Here is a 21166-nt window from a genome sequence, read left to right as displayed (position 1 = left end):
ACACAGCAAACATCAGAGCCAGACTTAAATATGGCAGAGATGTTGGAATTATCAGACCAAGAAATGGAATACAACTATTATTAATATGCTAAGGGCTCTAATGGAAAAAAGTGGACAACATGAGATTACATACTGATAATGGGAACAGTAGAGGTAGACACTCTAAGAAATAATCTAAAGAAAATGTGAAGGCCAAGCATAGTGGCTCATGTCTGTATCCCAGCACTTTGGGAGGCCGAGTTGGGCAGATCATTTGAGGTCAGGAGGTCAAGACCAGCCTGGCCAACATGGTGAAACCCCATCTCTACTAAAAAATACAAAAATTAGCTAGTGTAGTGGCATGCACCTGTAATTCCAGCTACTTGGGAGGCTGAGGCGGGAGGATCACTTGAACCCAGGAGGTGGAGGTTGCAGTGAGCCAAGATCATGCCACTGCCCTCAAGCTTGCGCAACAGAGTAAGACTCCGTCTCAAAAAAAGAAAATAAAAGAAAGAAAATGCATAAAGTTGGCTGGGCACAATGGCTCACACCTCTAATCCCAACACTTTGGGAGGCCAAGGTGGGCAACTCACTTGAGGTCAGGAGTTCAAGACCAGCCTGGGCAACATGGTGAAAACCCATCTCTACTAAAAATACAAAAATTACTGGGAGGCCGAGGCGGGCGCATCACAAGGTCAGGAGATCGACATCATTCTGGCTAACATGGTGAAACCCATTCTCTACTAAAAATACAAAAAATTAGCCGGGCGTGGTGGTGAGCACCTGTAGTCCCAGTTGGGAAACTGAGGCAGGAGAATGGCGTGAACCCGGGAGGCAGAGCTTGCAGTGAGCCGAGATCATGCCACTGCACTCCAGCCTGGGCGACAGAGTGAGACTCCCATTTAAAAAAAAAAAAAAATTAGCCAGGCATGGTGGTATATGTCTGTAATCCCAGCTACTCAGGAGGCCGAAGCCAAATAATTACTTGAACCCAGGAGGTGAAGCAAGCTGAGATCCTGCCACTACACTCCATCCCAAGCAACAGAGTGAGACTCTGTCTCAATAAACAAAAAGAAAATGTAAGAAGTCAAAAACACAACAGAAATGAAGTCAGGTGCATGGCTCATGCCTGTAATCCCAGCACTTTGAGAGGCCAAAGCAGAAGGATCTCTTGAGCCTGAGAGTTGGAGACCAGCCTGGGCAATATAGCCAGACCCTGTCTCCACAAAAAACTAAAAAATTTGCCTGCATGGTGGTGCATGCCTGCAGTCCCACCTACTCAGAAGGCTGAGACTGCGGTGAGCCATGATTGCACCACTGCACTCCAGCTTGGGCAACAGAGAGACCCTGTCTCAAAAAAAGAAGGAAAATGATATAGGAAATTTGGATCTAAAGAAAGGGAAATGCATTAGAGAAGAAATAAATGAAGATAAAACATAATCTTGTTCTTATTTTTAACAGATGACAGGGTGTTCAAAATAATTATAGCAACATGTATTCAGTAATTATGGCTTATTGATAGTGGAATGAATGGCAGCAGTATTATTGCTGGGAGTGAGGATCTCCTGAGTGGAGAGAAAGTCATCCAGGCAGGAGTGCAGTGGCACAATTATAGCTCACTTGCAGCCTGGAACTCCTGGACTCAAGCCATCCTCCTGCCTCAGCTTCCCTAGTAACTGGGATTAAAGGCACACACCACCATGCCTGGCTAATTTTTTTTTTGTCTTGCTATGTTGCCCAGACTGGTCTCGAACTCCTGGGCTGAGGCAGTCTTCCTGCCTCAGCCTCCCAAAGTGTTGAAATTACAGGTATGAGCCACTGTGCCTGGTGTATGGTTGCTTTTGAATGTCTTAGTCCTAAACATCTGGTTCCCAAGGAGAAAAGAAAAATGAAGGCAGGAGGAGGTGCTGATCCATAAAAACCTCCTGGAAGGTGTGTCCCCAGGAAGGGGGTGAGGGTTGAGGAGGGAGGTTGCAAAGATAGCCGTGGAGATTGCAGCAGTGGCTGCCTGCCTCTTTGTCTGCATTTTCTTTTTTTTCTTTTTTTTTTTTTTTTTTTTTGAGACAGAGTCTCGCTCTGTCGCCCAAGCTGGAGTGCAGTGGCCAGATCTCAGCTCACTGCAAGCTCCGCCTCCTGGGTTCACACCATTCTCCTGCCTCAGCCTCCCGAGTAGCTGGGACTACAGGCGCCTGCCACAACGCCTGGCTAACTTTTTGTATTTTTAGTAGAGACGGGGTTTCACCGTGTTAGCCAGGATGGTCTCGATCTCCTGACCTCGTGATCCGCCCGTCTCGGCCTCCCAAAGTGCTGGGATTACAGGCTTGAGCCACCGCGCCCGGCCTTTGTCTGCATTTTCACAATCAAAAGCAACCATCATCAATCAGAGCACAGATCTCCAGGATTTGGAGGATGGGACTCTTATTGCCCGCTCTGGTTCCTGCAAGCTACAGGGAAGCTGCTCCAGAAATGCACGCATGGCTGCTTGCACCACCAAGTTAAATGCTAATTTCTTCTGAAAACACCCTTCCAGACCTGCCAGGAAATACTGTGTAACCAGATATGTGTGCATCCAGTGGCCCAGACAAGTTGACATACAGAATTAACCATCACAAGTCCACCCCTTGTCAACCTGGCACCCATACACATCTCCTTAAACCCTACTTATGCTCCAAATAAACACAGTAACCAAGTGTTATTGTGTTAGCAGTGGAAGGTGTCCGAGTTAATGGTGTTAGCAGTGGAAGGTGTCCGAGTTAATGGTGTTAGCAGTGGAAGGTGTCCGAGTTAATGGTGTTAGCAGTGGAAGGTGTCCGAGTTAATGGTGTTAGCAGTGGAAGGTGTCCGAGTTAATGGTGTTAGCAGTGGAAGGTGTCCAAGTTGCTGGCAGTGAATCCGATGGGTCTTCAGCAACGACAGTTCTTGGCTCCTCAGAAGAAGGAATTCGACTGAGGGGCATAAGGCAGAAAAAGAGACCGAAGCAAGTTTCAGAGCAGGAGTGGAAGTGTATTTTAAAAGTCTTTAAAACAGCAAAGAAAGGAAAGTACGCTTGGAAGAGACCTAAGTGGGCACATGAAGGTCAAGTGTTTAACCTTGATCCTAGGACCTTCTAGACTGGCCCCTTTCCCATGATCCTTCCCTTAGGGTGGGCTGTCCGTATGTATAGTGCCCTCCTTAACCCTGGGAGGTGGGTGCTCGCAGTGTGTTTAGGAAACTGTATGCATGCCATCTGAGGGTTTTGGGTGGGGTGCCCCCAGAAGGTCATACTCCACCACTTTGTCTCCTAATGCACATGCCTGGGAAGTTGCTTCTCCCTCGAATCTGCATTCAATTAACCCTTTAGTGAAATAGGTGTGGCCCATCAGGAAGTGGCCTCTCCCTGGCACCAGCTGCCAATTATCACTTTTATTTATTTATTTATTTTTTTATTTTTTATTTTTTTTTGAGACGGAGTCTTGCTCTGTCGCCGGGCTGGAGTGCTATGGCCAGACCTCAGCTCACTGCAAGCTCCGCCTTCCGGGTTCCCGCCATTCTCCTGCCTCAGCCTCCCGAATAGCTGGGACCACAGGCGCCCGCCACCTCGCCCGGCTAGTTTTTGTATTTTTAGTAGAGACGGGGTTTCACCGTGTTAGCCAGGATGGTCTCGATCTCCTGACCTCGTGATCCGCCCGTCTCGGCCTCCCAAAGTGCTGGGATTACAGGCTTGAGCCACCGCGCCCGGCCCACTTTTATTTTTTATTTATTTTTTAGAAGGAGTCTCTGCCACCCAGGCTGGAGTACAGTGGTGTAATCTCGGCTCACTGCAACCTCTGCATCCCAGGTTCAAGCGATTCTCCTGCCTCAGCCTCCCAAGTAACTGAGATTAGAGGTATGCGCCACACTAGCTAATTTTTGTATTTTTAGTAGAGATGGGATTTCACCATGTTGGCCAGGCTGGTCTCGAACTCTTGACGTCAAGTGATCCTCCTGCCTCAGCCTCCTAAAGTGCTGGGATTACAGGTGTGAGCCACTGCACCTGGCCAAAAGTAGGAATTCTTGACTGGGAAATAATTTGGTATGTTTTGGCACCTTGTGACTTGAGAAAATTATGTTAGGAATTCTGGTTTGGGGAGTCAAGGGAAGCTAGCTTAGTTTTTACAGTGAAGGCTACATGAGAGTCCTCTCTCCAGTGGTGGCTCGCACCTGTAACCCCAGCACTTCAGGATGCAGAGGCGGTCCATCACTTGAGCCCAGGAGTTCAAGACCAGCCTGGCAACACAGTGAGACCCCGCCTCTACAAAATAATTTAAAAATTAGCAGGGTGTGGTGGCGCATGCCTGTAGTCCTGGCTACTTAGGATGCTGAGGCAGGACTGCGTAAGCCCAGGAGTTACAGGCTGCAGTGAGCCGTGACGGTGCGGTGCACTCCAGCCTGGGCAATATAGCAAGACTTTGTCTCCAAAAGAGTTCTCGGCCGGGCGCGGTGGCTCACGCCTGCAATCCCAGCACTTTGGGAGGCCGAGGCGGGTGGATCACGAGGTCAGGAGATTGACACCATCCTGGCTAACACAGTGAAGCCCCGTCTCTACTAAAAATACAAAAAACTAGCCGGGCATGGTGGCGGGCGCCTGTAGTCCCAGCTACTTGGGAGGCTGAGGCAGGAGAATGGCGTGAACCCGGGAGGCGGAGCTTGCAGTGAGCTGAGATCTGGCCACTGCACTCCAGCCTGGGTGACAGAGTGAGATACTCAGTTAAAAAAAAAAAAAAAAGAAGAGTTCTCCCTCATTTATATTGGAAATGTCAGGGTTATTGGTGAGAGCTGGCCTTTAGGGGATCTAACTTGCTCTTGGATGTCCAAGGGGAAAGGTATAGATTTCTCCTGACTGCACAGGGCCTCTGCGTGTGAGTTGCTTGCACAATCAGAATCTGACTTACCTCAGATCACAGGGGCGCTGGCATATCCTAGAGGTATAATGTGTTGGTCGTGCAAGGGAGTGGGCCATGAATGGGCTCCAGGGAACAGCACTGCCTCGGGGCAAGGAGGACAATTCGGATGTGCAGGGGGCAGGGGTGATGTCAGGACAGCCTGAAGCTGTGCCGCCAGAGGCTCCAGGCCACTTGGTCAGAGAAGCATCTGGATTTGGCCTGTTAGCAGAGGAGTGTGGCCCAATGGCAAAAAGTCCTAGAAGCTGAGGCGGCGGCGGCAGTGGCAGTTAGGGCAGACCACTCTGGAGGCATCCAGGGGTGGAGCCGAGAATGTGCAGGCGCTCCTGCCTCCAGCCTGGCGTCCCTCCTCCTTGTGCCCCAGACAGAACTGCTTCCCAAGTTGCTCCAACTACAGGCCTTCCCTGGAAGTCCCCAAGTGCCTCCTGGCCGGGCCCCCCCAACTGCATTTTGCTTCTGCTCTCGTCCCAGCAGTCCCATTTTCTCTAGAGTGAAAGCTCTCGGCAAAATTTAAATCCCAATTTATTGGCGAGGTCCCTACCCCCCACCTGGAAGTGGCTGGAACCTAGTTGCCTGCTGCCGTCCTCGCTCTCCAGGCAGGAGCCACTGAGCACCAGCTGGCTTTGTGGCCATCACTGTCCAGGTCCCAGCCACCAAGACCCTGCCCCCTCTCAGCTTTGCTGTTCTTGGTTCTCAATACGTTTTTGTCTGCACCCCCACTCCTGGCCAGACAGTTCAGCCCCCAGCAACTCCCGCAATCCTCGGAGCTTCTGGAAGCCATAGACATGGCAGCACACGTTCCTGGAGGTCAGCTTTTGAGAACAGGGTCTCACTCCGTCACCCAGGCTGGAGGATAGTGGCGTGATGAAGGCTCACTGCAGCCTTCACCTCCTGGGTCCTGACGATCCTCCAAACTCGGTGTCCCGAGTAGCTGGGACCACACATGAGCCACCATGCCTAACTTTTTGAATCTTTTGTAAAGACGGGGCAAAGTCACTGTGCCTCTGAGAGAGGAAAGAACAGGAAGCCAGAGGCCCAGGCCTGAGGACACTGCAGGGAGGGGCCGACAGGGTGCCCAGCAGTTGTGTCTGCAGCCCCCGTGTGCTCAGGGACTCTGCACAGGTGAAGCTCCTGGAGACTGAGCCCAGGTGCCAGAAGACTCAGAAGCAAGGACAGGTTTATTCAGATCCATGGTCGAGTTACAAGCTTGATTTTTGGTCACAGGCCCTAAAATGCCATTATTCTCAGTTTACATCAAAATACAAAGCCCAACATTTACAATTTGAAAAACATTAAAGCAAACCCCCAAACTGCCACACCAAAAACAAAGGCTTGGTTTGGAAATCGCCACTGAGATGCTGTTGTCCCTGGCGTGTCATCTGTGGGGTGAAGGAAGGTGAAGACCCCGTGCTGGTTTCTGTCAGAGAATCTGCAGTTGTCGTCATTTTGAATACTTAAGTACCACCAAACGGCTGCCATGTCTTTGAGCACTTGATGCTAGTGAAGTGACAATGCTTCTGACCATCTTTGGCTGCAGTGCAGAAACTGGCAGAATCCGACCCCATGGACCCAGCAGTGTCTGCAACACCTGAGGACCAGCACCCATCTGTGACAAGGCACAGGGGTCCATGATGTTGGCCACTGCTCTGGGCGATGTGCTCGACGGCTTGGGGTCTGTGGTGAAGCACCTGGGCTCTGGGAGGGTCTTAGGCTCCTGAAACATGGAATTCTACGGCCCAGTCTTGGAACAGCTGGGAGAACATGAAGAATGCCCCTCACAGTGAAGAATCAGAGGAGAGCCACTCTCAATAGTTTTCTCACGACTCTAGAAACTTTGATTCTTCCCTGAAGTGGAGGCTGAGCCACCGTCCTGGTCCCACACAGGGAGAGGAGGTGCCACAACCCGCTCTGCCCACCTCAAGGCCAGCCAGTCGGGAGGCCAGGCCAGGCGGCTGTTGGCAGGCTGGCTCCCAAGCTTAGCGGCAGAGCACCCAAATGGGCGCTGGAAAAAAGGCCCCAAGAGCTGGCTGGGCGGAGTCCTTGGCGGAGGGAGGGAGGGGCCGGCGCCGAGCTCTGCGCTGTCACAGAACGTGGTTGTTGAGGCCTGGTAGCCACTCCTTTGCTGGGCCCCGCCTGCCTTCCCTTCTTTTTTTTTTTTGAGACGGAGTCTGGCTCTGTGGCCCAGGCTGGAGTGCTGTGGCCCGATCTCAGCTCACTGCAAGCTCCGCCTCCCGGGTTCCCGCCATTCTCCTGCCTCAGCCTCCCGAGTAGCTGGGACTACAGGCACCCGCCACCTCGCCCGGCTAGTTTTTTGTGGCTAGTTTTTTGTATTTTTTAGTAGAGACGGGGTTTCACCGTGTTAGCCAGGATGGTCTTGATCTCCTGACCTCGTGATCCGCCCGTCTCGGCCTCCCCTGCCTTCCCTTCTTGGTTGCGTTTCCTCCAGATGCCTCTGCGGCTGCAGGAACCCTGCTCCAGAAGCCCGAGGATGACCGTGGTCCCTCCTGGAGGGGCTTCCCAGGTCCTCTCAGGCCCAAGGTGGGGCTGTGTGGCAAATCCCCCCAGCCTGCTCTGAAGGCAGCTGACACCCTCAGGGCTGGTGCAGCTTCCCCCGCTCGGTCAGCAGGGTCATGGCAGAGGCGTAGAGGACATAGCCCAGGGTGAGCAGCAGCGTGCATGGGAGGGGCCCGACGCAGAACAGAGAGGCCACCAAGAAGGCCAGCAGCAGCGAGACCAGCGTCCGGTAACTGCCCAGGAAGCGCAGGCTGAGCCTGGGGCCACGGGTGTAGCCAGCCACCTGCCTCCGCACCACGGGGCTCAGCAGGTGCCTGCTAGCCAGCCCAGGTTCTGTGAGGTGGTAGCGACAGAAGCTGCCGAGGAAGTCATCCCGGGAACACAGAGCCGCCATCTGTCCTGCAAACTGAAGCACAGACAGAGGCATGGGGTGTGGGGTGGTGGCACCACAGGCCTCAGGACAGCAGTGCCCCACCCCCACCAGCCAGCCCGGGACTGCACCCGGGGCAGGAGCATCCAGAACCCTCTCTGAAGAGGCCAGGCCGGTCCTCCTGCCCACTCACTCTGCGGTTGATGGCAGACGACAGCCTGAAGAGCGTGCGGACCAAGCTGGCGATCTCATAGCTGCGGATGGGCTGCAGCTCTGGGTCCCCCTGGTACTCAATTTCAAACCTTCGCAGCCCATTGATGATCTAGAAAGCCAGGCCATAGCGACGGGTCAGAAAACATAGCCCCACATACAACTCAGAGGAGCCTGATGGCCTCTGCTCACGAGGGAGGAGGGAGCTAGGGATGAGGCAGGGCCCAGTCCATGCTCCTCTGAGACACGGGCCTCTCACCTGGTACCGCCCCAGGGGCGTGAGGATGAGTCCGTCCTCACCCACAATGCAGTCGGGAAGCTGCTTTTTTCCATTCTCATCCTGGGTGGTGCCCAAGGCGAGCGTGAACTGCCTGAGCTGTGCTTCGCTGAGCTGCCAGAGAGAAGTGCCTCTGCCCTCAGCGTCAAGATGAAGGGAGGGGACCAGTCTTCACCCCACCAGCCTACAACAGTGCCAACAAGGGGACCCAGATCTGATGCTCGAGGTGTGGGCCTGCCTCCCACAACACTGGGTCCGTATGTGTGGGGCCTGGGACTGGTACGTGGCTGAGCACAGGCTACGTGAAGTGGATCTTTCGGGGAAGGGGACCCTGATGGCCGTGGGGCAGGTCCCACAGGTCGTACCCGGAATATCTGGCGCAGGTACTCCAGGGCCTTCTCCAGATATTCATCTGTCTTCCGGACGCTGTCTTGCCCCATCTCGTCTAGATCGTTGGCTGGGTAGGAGCCGTTGGTGTCCATGGAGCTGAAGCCCAGCCATGAGAGGAAGGAGTGGCCAGCCGGGCTCTCCGCACACTGGTCTGAGATGGACTTGGCTGTGTGTTTGGCCTGTGTGATGAGCTGAGCAAGGCGTAAGACCTGCAAGGGAGGTGCGGGCAGGTCACCAGGTCACCAGCAGGACAGGCCTGTGCTGCCACCCAGACAGGCTGGCCGGGACCCCCAAGAGCAATGCACAGCCAGACTGCTGAGCGTCGGGAGGAGCAGCTCCCGCCAGAGGACTTTTAAAGACTAAAGGATGATCATCTAAATTTGAAATTTCCCAACAAACACTGCCTTCGTTATCAGGAAAAACAGACTTTACTAAAACGGGGGAAGGAGATGTGGCGACAAATCTACATCCAGCCTCCCTCCTTCCTGCCGGATCACAGCCCTTCCCCGGCTCTGCTCAGCCCCATGGCTCCAGGGGCCCTGAGGACAGGCACCGCCGGCCCACTCACCAGGGTGCGGGCTTCGGGCCCAAACATCGGGGTGTACTTGCAGTCCTGGCCCTCCAGGCTGTAGACGTGGTTCTTCACCTTGAAGGAGGCATCAGTGACTGCTGGTGGCCAGGGTGACAGGAAGCTCCCAGTGAATGTGGGGGCCGTGAAGAGTCGGTGCTGGCGGTGGGAGATGACCAGCTCTGGCTCCAGGAATAGCTGCTCACCTAGAAGGCAGGAGACGGTCGAACCTGGCACCCACTTCCCGGAGGCAGAGTACCTGACTTAGAATTCTGGGGTGCCTCCGAGGTGTCTGGGGAGCCGTGACCCAGGGGTGTCCTCTGAGGCCCTGCCTGGCAGCATCTCCCACTCAGTAGGTGGCTGAGGAGGGCAGGTGGGGAAGCTGGTGGCTCACAGAGCCCCCAGCAGTGTCTGCAGGAGGGAAACAACAGCAGGAGGAACAGAAACCAATGCCCAACCCAGCCAGGATGAATGCACGGCAGAGTCCAGGCTCACCTCCTCAAGTGGCCACCACGAGTCGCCGGGGAGAAACGGCGGGGCCACGGGGCTGCAGCTTGGACCGTGCAGTCCCCCTCTGTGGGCACACCTGCCATCCTCCCCGCGAGTGCCTGGTGGCTGCAGGGCAGGCAGGATCCAGCCGGTTTCAGACTTCACCATACAGATGTGTCCCAGGAGTCTCCACAGCACCCTTTGCTAGGGCCCACTCTGGGCATGTGGGTCCCTCTTAAAGACCGGTCGCCTCCAGCTAAGGGCCTGGCCCTGGTCTGGCTTGGTCGACGTTTACCCGGCTGGCCCAGGCTGATGACTTACCTTTCTGAATCATCTCAGCCAGGTTGGGCTGGGCAAAGACTTTGGCCACTCGGAACACCATGAGCGCGTGCTTGGGGCTGACCAGGTCTGTGCGGAGTGCGCGGTTCAGGAAGCCCACAAACAACTTGGTGTACATCAGTAGGTTCTCCTGGACAAAGGGCGCCCTGGGGACCGAGGTGGCAGGTCAGGGCCAGTCTTCCAACTGGAGGCGGGGGCTGTGCTGATCTATGTCCTTAATGCCCTTGCTCACCCTTGGGCTTTCAGACTCTCCCTGGCTAAGGTGACAAGCTGTCACAGATGACAACTCGGGGGGCATGGGCAGGCAGGGAGGGCAGGACAGAGGCAGGTAAGACCCAGGCCGTCTGAGGACACCACATCCTTAGCAAGGCTGAGGCCCCTTTCCAAGTGAACGGAGGCCACCATGGCAGAGGCCGGCCCAAAGCCTGAGGGGGCTGAGGGAGGATCCCCCAGAGGGTCCAAAGGGGAAGGCCTTGGGTGAGGGGAGGGGTCAGTGGCCATGCGAGGTGCCACAGAAGCCTGGGGGTCTGCTGTAAGAATCAAGCAGGGGATGGGGGAAGGCGGCCTCCCTCATTCCCTGCTTGATCACCACTGCTCTGCTCTGTGCTGATGAGAGTCAAGGGATAGTTTGGGGATGGCTGAACACTCGTCTGGAACAGAAGGGAGAGGGGACAGGGCAGGATGGGTCACCCACCGCTTCCATGAGAAACCAATTCTAGGGCCTGGCAAAGTTGAGTCTAGGAAGGGCTGGTCTGTGCTCCAGTCGGCAGGGGCTGGGAGAGGACCGTAGGCGGCCACGGGGGCCAGGCCCAGGCTGACCCCAGCACAGGCCTCTGGCCTGGCCTCCACCCACCGGAGCCATATCCACCTGGGGGAGCCAGTGCATGTCTGTGAGAGGGGCTGAGGCTCACCATTTCTCCGACACACACCGGGGCTGGGAGTCGCTGCCCGGAGCCTGCTTGTCAGGTGCATACCGCCATGGCTGCAGGTAGCTCAGCCACATCTCTAGGACCTGTGGGGGAGGTGTGTGCTGAGGGCTCAGTAGCTGGGGGCCGAATCCTCTGGTGGCCTGGAGCCCAGGTCCCGGGCGGCAGCTGGGTGGGACTGGCTCTTCCCACGTCGCCCAGAGGGCGCAGGAGAGACGTACACAGCCCTGTGGGCTTTGGCTCTCTTGCTGGCCCTCCGGAAGCCAGGGTGGTAGGTGGGCTTTTCCCAGCACAGGGGGCACAGTGCTCCCTGGTCAGGTAAGGGTAGGAGCCTGCCCTGCACCAGACAGGTGGGACAGGGCAGGGCTTTCCTGAGGGTTGGATTTGGAAACAAACAGAAAGAACAATGCGGCCCTCCAAGACCCCTCCTTGCCAAGGCCTCTGAAAACACTTGCTCTCCTCCTTCAGCTGCCCCAGAGGACCTCCCACCTCAGGGCACACAGAGGACACAGGCGCATGTGTGACGGGGCCAACACTCACAGCTCTGAACGATGCGTCCAGGGGCCAGTGGCCAAAGCAATGCTGCAGGAAGAGGTAGAGTTTCTGCTGGACGAACCTCGGGACAGCGGCCCTGCGGGGGATTGGGAGGGTCACCTGCTGCTTGCCCAGTAAGGAGGCCCTGCTCACAGGTGAGCCCGCGGCTCCCATCAGTGAGGGTCGGCTCTGCCGGGGGAGAGCACTGGGTACCTCCAGGAGGTTCAGCCCCATTCTTCAGAGGAAGAAACCAAGGTTCAGAGAGTTTAGGGAACGTCCCAAGGACACACAGCACACAGGCGGCCAAGTCAGTGCCGCTCCTGCACACACCTCAGTCCCATACAAACAGCCCACTCTGCTGGCCCTGATGGGCCTGGCAGTCAGGGCTGCCCCAGCTCTTCTCCTGACAGGGTTGAAGAAGATTAGATGTAAGAGATGGAAGCACAATGGGGCCTCTCTGGCCAGTCTGGAGAGAGAGGCTCTGGGAGCCAACTAGGTGGGGAGAAAGGGCACCTGCCTAGGCCTGGAGAGACCTCACGTGCTCTGTGAGCGAAAAGGGACTCCCCTCACCCTGCCCTCCATGCCCTGGGGACAGGCTGCTGTGGGCGGCACCTTAGGAGGGGAAAGCGGGGGAGACAGCAGTGGTGGGAAGCCGCAAGGGACATCTACCGTTTGAACTCCTCCAGGGGACTGGTGGCGTGGGAGTGGGCGGACGGCGAAGCCTGCTCTGGCTTCAGGCTGTTGGCAAAAGCGTGCAAGTGCTTCAGCAGCAGGCGCACCACCAACACATGCTCCTCAGTAGGCGTGAACGACTCCTAGGTGGAGAACGAGGGTGAGGGCCTGGGAAGGAGCGCGGAACCCACAGCACTAGGCCTCCAGGTCTGACCACATCCCGCCCTGAGCCGGCTGCTCTGCTTCCCCACAGGAGGCACGAGCCAGGCCGGGAGTGGGGCCACTCCCTGGGGCACCACCGTGCCTGGCACCCAGCAGACGTGCCTTACACTGCTTGGTCTGAACGCTGACCAGCTTGTGGTAGGGAAGTGCTTGGCCCAGCGCCCACAAAGCCCACCCTGGGGAGGCCTCACTAAGACAGACACATCTGCAGAGGGCCCCTCAGCCCTGCTTCTGCACCGCTGCAAGCCCGCAGTGGGTGGCACAGGCTGTGCCCTTGGGCACTGGTGCCTGTCTTGATCCTCAGGGCAGGAGAGAGCCAGCATCACCCCAAGCTCTGGATCCAGGGTCTCCCACCAGCCTCCCAAGTGTGTGCAGAAAGCACGTGGAACCCAGCTGTGGTGCCTCAGACCTGTAATTCCAGCACTTTAGGAGGCAGAGGCAGAAAGATCACTAAGAAGTTAAGAGATTAGCCTAGACGACACAGGGAGACCAGGTCTCTACGAAAAATTTTAAAAAGTTAGCTGGGTGTGGTGGTGCACACCTATAGTCCTAATGACTCAGGAGGCTAGGGTGGGAGGATCACTTGAGCCCAGGGGTTTGAGGCTGCAGTGAGCTAGGATCGTGCCACTACACTCCAGCCTGGGTGACAGAGTAAGACCTTGTTCAAAAATAAGAACCCCATGGGTTCGCTTTCCTCCCCAAATCCTTCCACCTGCTCATCCTGGACACAGCCAGATGAGAACTCGGCCCAGCAGAAGCCCCGGGCGTCACTTCCTCTGTTGCCCAGGGACCTGTGGTCAGGAAAACCCTAAGACAAAAGCACAGTCAGGGATATTAGGCCAGACTTTTTTTTTCCTGAGACAAGGTCTCCCTCTGTCGCCCAGGCTGGAGCACAGCGGCACTATCTCGGCTCACTGAAACCTCCGCATCCAGGTTCAAGCGATTCTCCTGACTCAGCCTCCCGAGTAGCTGGGACTACAAGTGTGTGCCACCATGCCCAGCTAATTTTTACTTTTAGTAGAGACGGGATTTCACCATGTTGGCCAGACCTCAGGTCTCCCAAAGTGCTGGGATTACAGGCATGAGCCACTGTGCCCAGCCTAGGCCAAACTTTGATTTGTAACATACAAGCAGGATCCTGGAGATCTAGCTGGAGAGGAAATCTTTTTGGTGGCCATGTGCTTCCTCTGGTTGCTTAGCATTGGGAGGGCAGGTGGGAGCATCAAGAGTTGACGAGGGCAAGGGAGTTAGGGTGCCGAGGGCAGGGCCCTGAGTCCGAGTGGACATGCTCGCTTGTCCCCCAGCCCTTTGGGCCTTCATACATCTGTGCTGGTGCAGGGCCCAGCCTCCGGGTATATCCTGGGATGCTGCAGACCCTGCACGGGCCACTGCCCATATCGCTGCCCACTCAAGTCTCCCCGTCAGAAAACTGTCCCCACAGGTCCAGGCGACATGCCCCAGAGATCAGTGGCTGAGTCTGAAGATGGAGCTACAGGGTGGGAGGCATTTTCTGCTTTTTTTGAGACAGGGTCTCACTGTGTCACCCATGCTGGAGTGGAGTGTTGTGATCTCGGCTCACTGCAGCCTCTGCCTCCAGGGCTCAAGGGATCCTCCCGCCTCAGCCTCCTGGGTAGCTGGGAACACAGGCACACACCACCACACCAGGCTAATTTTTGTGTTTCTTTGTAGAGACAGGGGTCTCACCATGTTGCCCAGGCTGGTCTCAAACTCCTGAGTTCAAGCAATCAGCCTGCCTCAACCTCCCAAAGTGCTGGGATTACAAGTGTGAGCCATCGCGGCTGGCGATTTTCCTCTACTATCTGTATCGTTAAGTCTTTGGGCAATGAATTTGCATTGTTTTGGAAGAAAGGGCCAGGTGTAGTGACTCACGCCTGTAATCCCAACACTCTGGGAGGCCAAGGCAGGCAGATTACTTGAGGTCGGGAGTTTGAGACCAGCCTGGCCAACATGGTAGAACTATGTCTCTACTAAAAATACAAAAATTAGCCGGGTGGGTGGCACGTGCCTGTAATCCCAGCTACTCAAGAGGCTGAGACAGGATAATTATTTGAATCTGGGAGGTGGAGATTGCAGTGAGTCAAGACCATGCCACTGCACTCCAGCCTGGGCAACAGAGCGAGACACCATCTCAAAAAGAAAAAAAAGACAAGACGGAAGGAGAAAAGTATGAGACATGATACCTGTACCTATACTGACAACTAGAAGAGCACCAGTGGGGTGGGACGTTAGACCAGGGTCTCTCTCCTCCTCCAATCTCAGCCCAGGGCCTCCCTCCAACCCTGGCCTAGGATCCTGAGCCCTAACATCCACCCTGCGGCTCAGGGGAGGGGACGACCTCCACATGAGAACTGGAAAACTGCCTTCCACTGCTGGTGCACTTGCCCCACCTCACCCGGTCCTTCCGAAGGGTCGGAGGGCCCACTGTCCGCCCCTAACCCCCGGCAGTCACCTGGAACCCTCTCAGGCTATTTTCCCACAGGTGTGCTGAGCCAAACTCCTCCCGCAGCTCGGCACCCCTCCTGGGCCATGTTCCCACATGGAGTCCCTGGCCACAGTCACACCTGCTTGCTCCTTAGGGATGTGTTCCCCAAAGACCCACATTTCCCACTGGGCTGAGACTCACAGCACCTCAGCTCACCCCACCTAGGTCTTGCTGGTCACCCCTCCCACCATGGGGTTTACCAGATGCTTTCTGGACACTGTCCTCCCTCCCTGGCCCAAGCCCTCTCAGGTCCCTTCGCTCCTCTGGAGTGGCTCCTGCGGTATGAGGTGCCCCCGTGTGCTGTGGCCACCAGCCCAGCCCAACGGTGCTCGGGGGCCAACACGTTTTCTCATCTTGTGCTCTAATTCCTGTTCAGTCATGCGTGCTCCTTCCCAGGTGAGCGGGAGAGATCACTGGCTGTGAGCAAAGCCTGTCTCCTCTGGCTCTCACTGATTCCTCTGTCATCCCTGAAGTCCCCTACAAGTCTGAACTCTGCTTCACTGACCTCAAATCCATCCACACACTTGTCATTTCTGCCTAGGCAGCTACAACCTCTATGAGGTCACCACCCACTTTAATCCGCCTCTGGAGGTGTGTATGAGTGGCCAGGGCTCCCCAGGTGACGGCCGGGTCCTGGCTGGACTGTCAAGGACGGACAGCTTCTGTGGGCTATAGGGTCAAGCCCTAGGTCCTTCCCACCCCCGCCTCACATGCAGGCTCTGGGTCGCAGCACCTCCAGGCTGGGTGACAGTTCTAAACAAGGCAGAACCCACACCACCCGTAAGTCCCAGGCCTCTGTGTCTGCAGCTCCTTCCTGAGCACCAGACCCTACAGAGTGCAGTGAACCAGGCCACTGCTGAGGCCTGAGGACTCCAGTGTTTCAAACCAGGGCCAAGCATGGGGCCTCCAACACCGGAGAGCTTGTGACACCTCCACTGGCTGGGAGCCTGGACAGCCAGGGCCACACGCCTTGTTCTGCCACACAGCCACCAGCCCCACCCCCAACCAAGCTAGACTACAAAGCCAGGGGCCAGGCCAGACTGGAGGCTGACCCCTGCCTCCCCCAGACACAGGGGCTTCGCTCTGCTTGGAACTAGCCTCTGAGTCACCAGCGGCCGGCCCCGGCGGCCCCTGGCTTTGCCAGGCATGGACATGCACTCTGGGCAGGGGAAGGGAACGAATGAGCCAGTACTTGGTAGGCGTGGAGGGCCTGGAGGCTGGGTTGGGCGGGGCTGTAGAGGGCGCTGGAGACACTGAGTCGGTAGTGCAGAACCTCCAGCTGAGACAAGGAACAGAGAGATGCCGGAAGAGGCAGAAGAGCAGAGGACAAGAGGAGGGGGTGGGGAAGGGGAGAGAGAGGACCAGACACGGGAGGGGGAAGCGGAGAGAGAAAGAAAGCAATGAGAACAAGCCCAGGAGTGAGGAGAAAAAAACAAAAACAAAAGCACGGTCAGTGACAATCCAAACAATTGCAGTCCCAGCAGCCGCGGGCCAGGGCAACACCCCCCTCCGAAGCCAGGCCAGGGTTGTGGCCACACTCTCCTCAGCTCTGGAGGCCCGGGCAGATGGACCCTCCAGGTCACCTGGTGGCCCCTCAATACTGCTGGGGCCTAAAGGCCTCTCTAGCTCATCGGAAGGGCCCAACTCATCCCTTCAGGATGGGACCCATTCTCCCCAGTGACTCTGAGGTCACTCTGTGTGGCACGTGCACACCAGAGCCCTCCAAGAGCCCAGGGCCCTCGCTGGGACATGCTGCCCATCACTGAGACCTCAAGATCCCGAGGCTCAGAAAAACCAGCGGAGCATGTTCCAGGAGGAGGACTCTGCCCAGAAAAGACACGTGGAATTGACTGGGTTGTCTCAAGAAATTTACCAAATTGGTATAAGACATGATCAATTCCTATGTGTCTAAAACTCAATCAGTGTCCCCTCCATGTGGCTCTCTGAGAACTGAGGGCGAAGACAGTTCCCCAAGAGTAGCACAGAGACGAGGAGCACAGGCTCAGGCCACCAGGCCCTGCCCTCCTCCCCCACAGTACGGAGGTCAGCTAAGGGGGTGTGCACATCAGCTCTGACTCCTGGAGGCAGCCTCTCCTACCGCACCAGAAACTTCCACCCTCCAGACACAGTGGGTTCCCAAGGGTGGGAGCCCCCGAGGATCTGGCCACAGCCACACACACCCAGAGGCAGCAGGAACCTGAGGCTGAGCTGGTTCCTAGCTAGGACCCTCCAACCTACTGCGCCGCAGCACCACGGCCTGCCGAAGCACCCCTTCAGCCCAGTGCAGCCAGAGCCAGCCTGGTGCACATCCTGCCTCGCCAGCAGCATGCCTCCTGCCCAAGCAGCGCACCCACGGGGCCCCACAAAGGAGAGATCAGAACACTCGCCAGTCGCCATGACACGCAGAGCAGGGAGCGAAGGAGCAGGGCAGGGAGGTGTTGCCCTCCACAGCCTTCCCCTGTGCCAGACCTGGGGCTCAGGGAGGAATCAGACACACAGTTCCCCAGTGTGGCTCTGCCCTTGCTTGCAGGAACACAGTGGCCTGCAGCGCCATGGCCATCCTTACTGCCCACAGGGCCACTGGGGAGCAAGCACGCATCCTGGACTCAACCAGGGTGAGGAGGATGACCCCAGGAGCCTCACTTCCTGCATCTGAAAATAAGGGCTAGTGGGGACAGGCAGGGATTTCTGCACAGCAGTACGTGTAGCACAGGCCTGCGCAAGCGGCAAGAAGCCTTGGGGGACACAGACCTCCATAGCTGCCTTTCTCTGGCTCCCACCCACCAAGTTTTCTTGCGTTTTGTGTTTTGTCTGAACTGGAAGAGGGGAAGAGTGGAGCATCCCTGGGGACTTGGTCCGGCCACTGCAAGGTATTCTGAGCAGGGCCCACCCACCCCAAGGTCTGGCCCAGAGGAAGCGAAAGTGGGGAAGAAGGGAACTGCACCTCCTGCCCTCCACACGGACAGCCCCCTGCCCTTCCTCTGGCCCGTGAGGACACAGAATCCTCACAGGTGACAGCCCAGAAGAGTCTTTCTGGCTGACTCTTGAAAGTAGGTGTGCTTCCACTCCCTCAGAAGGCAGAAGGAGCAACCGGAACACAATACAGTGTGGTGGCCCCTGCCCCTGCCAGGCCACGCCATGCCACATGCACTAGTGCTAAGTGAGGGACCCAGAGCCCCACGGGAGGAGCAGGCCTGGGGAATAACCAGGCCCCCAGGCACCAGCCAGGGACATGCAGCAAGTCTGCTCTGGAAGCAGGAAGGGGACTGCAGGCTCTTTGTGACTCAGGAGGCCCAAGATGGGGTCCTCAGCTTTTCCCCATTCTCCACCCATGTGATTCTGAGGGTGAGGATTTGGGGGACCCTATGCTCTGCGAGAGCCTTCACATGGCAAAGCATGGGGCCCTGGAACTGGCTGTAGAGACTGTGGCAGAAGCAGACCCACAGCTCTTTGCCAGAACCCAAGGAAAAGTGACAGGATGCTCCTCTGAAGTTTAACTCCACCAGCCACATTCTGGAGGAAGCCCTCAGTTTAAATCTGTCAGCGACAAAGCCAGTTTCCCAAGCATACTGATGCACAGACGCCACGGGCACCAGACCACGTGGCTGATGCCACCTCAGGCAAGGGCCCGGATAGGCATGAGTCAAGTGGCTCCATGGGGGTGACTGACTGGAGACCTAAGGTTCACCTAGCTGCTTTCTCACTCTGACCAGTCCGGCGGGGGAGGGGGGTGCTAGCTCCAGGAACAGCAACAGCAACAGCAAGAGTGACCCAGGGCCTCCGCCACCTCCAGGCATCTGCAAGCCGCGTGTTGCCCCGAGAGAGAGCGGGGAGAGGAGAAAGGGAGGGAGAGGAGGCAAGCCAGGCTGCATGCACGGGGGCACCAGGTGCCACCCACCACGAGAAGGGCTGCTTGCTCATGCTCTGGAGGAGGTGGGGGAGTACAGGGAGCAGGCAAAGGAGGCTCCAAGCCACCCCTTCATGGGAAAGCACAAAGCCACTGCTGATAGTCGAGGAGACAGACGAGAACGTGGCTCCCAGAGCATCGAAGCTCCCCTGCCCTCAGAGCAAGAGCACCACAACCTCATCTGTTCCCGCTGCCAGGGAGGGGGCTCAGGAAGCTGCACAGGGTGGGCCCCGGAGAGGCCAGACCTCCAGTCCTCAAGTGTCTACACGTCGGGGTGTGACACCCCCTGCCCGCCACCAGGAACTAGAGAACGACGCCCACTTCTTATTCGGCTTCTGAGTGACAAGCGGGTGGTGGGTTTCTGCTTCCCACCGTTCAGTCTGTGAAAACTCACTCAGAGGCAGGATAAGCAGCAGGTTGAGCAGGGTCAGAAGCAGGAGGCGGGAAGAAAAACTGTGGAAACATACCTTGGCGTGAGGGGACTGCATTTTTTGATACATCTCCAAGGAATAGTGATGAAGCCACATTTCAACAAAAACCTGCAAAAAAGCATTAGCTAGTCAACCATTCTCAACAATGGTGCCAGACTGTTCAGTGGGGAAAGGACAGTGCCTCCAACAAGCAGAGCTGGGAACACAGAATATCCACATGCAGAACAGTGAAGCTGGGCCCTTCCTTCACACCATCGCCAAAATATAACTCAAAGTGGGTAAGCGACCTGAGGACAAGAACTAAAACCATAAACTCTCAGAAGAAAACATGGGAGAAAACTTCAAAACACTAGATGTGGCAATGGTTAATTAGATATGACGCCCAAAGCACAGGCAACAAAAGGAAAAAAATAGACAGACTTCATCAAAATCAGCACTCTTGAGCATGAAAAGATACTATTGATAGAGTAAAAAGGCAATCAACAGGCACGGTGACTCAGCCCTGTCATCCCAGCACTTTGGGAGGCTGAGGTGGGTGGATTACCTGAGGCCAGGAGTTCAAGACCAGCCTGGCCAACATAGTGAAAATCTGTCTCTACAAAAAATACAAAAATCAGCTGGGTGTGTTGGGGCATCACACCTATAGTCCCAGCAACTTGGGAGTCTGAGGTGGGAGGACTGCTTGAGCCCAGTCTGAGGTGGGAGGATTGCTTGAGCCCAGGAGTTTGAGGCTGCAGTGAGCCAAGATTGCACCACTGCATTCTAGCCTGGCAACAAAGTTAGAACCTGTTAAAAACAAAACAAAAAGGGCTGGGCACAGTGGCTCACGCCTGTAATCCCAACACTTTGGGAGGCCAAGGCAGGTGGATCACCTGAGGTCAGGAGTTCGAGACCAGCCTGACCCAACATGGAGAAACCTCGTCTCTACTAAAAATACAAAACTAGCCGGGTGTGGTGGTGCATGCCTGTAATTCTAGCTCAACTCCTTGGGAGGCTGAGGCAGGAGAATCACTTGAACCTGGGAGGCAGAGGTTGCGGTAAGCCAAAATCGCGGCATTGCACTCCAGCCTGGGCAACAAGAGCAAAACTTGGTCTCTAAAAAAAAAAAAGAAGCAACTCAAGTATCCATTGAGAGATAAATAAATAAACACAATGTGGTACATCCACACAATGGAACACTATTCAGTCTTAAAAAGCAAGGAAATTCTGATATATGCTATAACATGGATTAATCTTTAGTCCATTATGCTAAGTGAAGCATGCTAGTCACACACAAATAAGTATTATATGCTACAAATACTCTGGGTATGAGATCTAAGAGTCAAATCCACAGAAACAGAAAGCAGAATAGTGGTTGCCAGGTGCTGGGTGGGGAATTGTTTAATGGTTTGATTTGTTTTTCACTAAAAGACATAGGGTCTCACTATGTTGGCCAGGCTGGTCTTGAACTCCTGGCCTTGAGCAATCCTTCCCTGCTTGGCCTCCCAAAGTGCTAAGATTAGAGGTGTGAGGCCCCTGCGCCCGGGCTGGTTCAGTTTCAGTTTTGCAAGAAGAAAAGCATTCTGGAGATCGGATGCACAATAACATGAATATATTTAACACTACTGACTGTACACTTGAAAATGGTTAAGACAATAAATTTTATGTTATGTATATCTTATAATTAAAATTATTTTCTTAATTAAAAAAACAAAAAGGGCTGGGCATGGTGGCTCACGCCTGTAATCCCAACACTTTGGGAGGCTGAGGTAAATGGATCACTTGTGGTCAGGAGTTCAAGACATGGTGAAACCCCATCTCTAGTAAAAATGCAAAAATTAGCTGAGCGTGGCAGCGGGCACCTGGAATCCTAGCTATTTGGGAGGCTGAGGCAGGAGAATCACTTGAACCTGAGAGGTGGAGGTTGCACTGAGCCA

General features: G+C 55.7%; 1 protein-coding gene across 44 annotated transcripts in view; it reads right to left on the bottom strand.

The window, feature by feature from the left end:
- Positions 1-6058: 6058 nt before the first annotated feature.
- The window catches only part of SMPD4 (sphingomyelin phosphodiesterase 4), a 30728-nt gene continuing 15620 nt past the window's right edge, over positions 6059-21166 (bottom strand). For 14 of the 44 annotated variants that reach the window (XM_045397773.3, XM_074008705.1, XM_074008675.1 and 11 more), the window contains 10 exons: positions 19287-19358; positions 12185-12330; positions 11522-11612; positions 10967-11067; positions 10038-10201; positions 9228-9433; positions 8635-8868; positions 8252-8383; positions 7976-8104; positions 6059-7818 (listed from right to left, as the gene is read on the bottom strand). In XM_045397773.3, coding sequence (XP_045253708.2) covers positions 7489-7818; positions 7976-8104; positions 8252-8383; positions 8635-8868; positions 9228-9433; positions 10038-10201; positions 10967-11067; positions 11522-11612; positions 12185-12330; positions 19287-19358 — 1605 coding nt within the window. In that variant the 3' untranslated portion in view covers positions 6059-7488. Of the gene's footprint in view, positions 7819-7975; positions 8105-8251; positions 8454-8634; positions 8869-9227; positions 9434-10037; positions 10202-10966; positions 11068-11521; positions 11613-12184; positions 12331-16104; positions 16192-19286; positions 19359-20674; positions 20808-21166 lie in introns of those variants that run through there. The other 30 variants (XM_045397769.3, XM_074008673.1, XM_074008690.1 and 27 more) reach the window with 7 other exon arrangements.

The sequence above is a fragment of the Macaca fascicularis genome, chromosome 12 (genome assembly GCF_037993035.2).
Source record: "Macaca fascicularis isolate 582-1 chromosome 12, T2T-MFA8v1.1".
NCBI classification, from domain to species: domain Eukaryota; kingdom Metazoa; phylum Chordata; class Mammalia; order Primates; family Cercopithecidae; genus Macaca; species Macaca fascicularis.
This window is presented reverse-complemented; position numbering and strand designations above follow the sequence as displayed.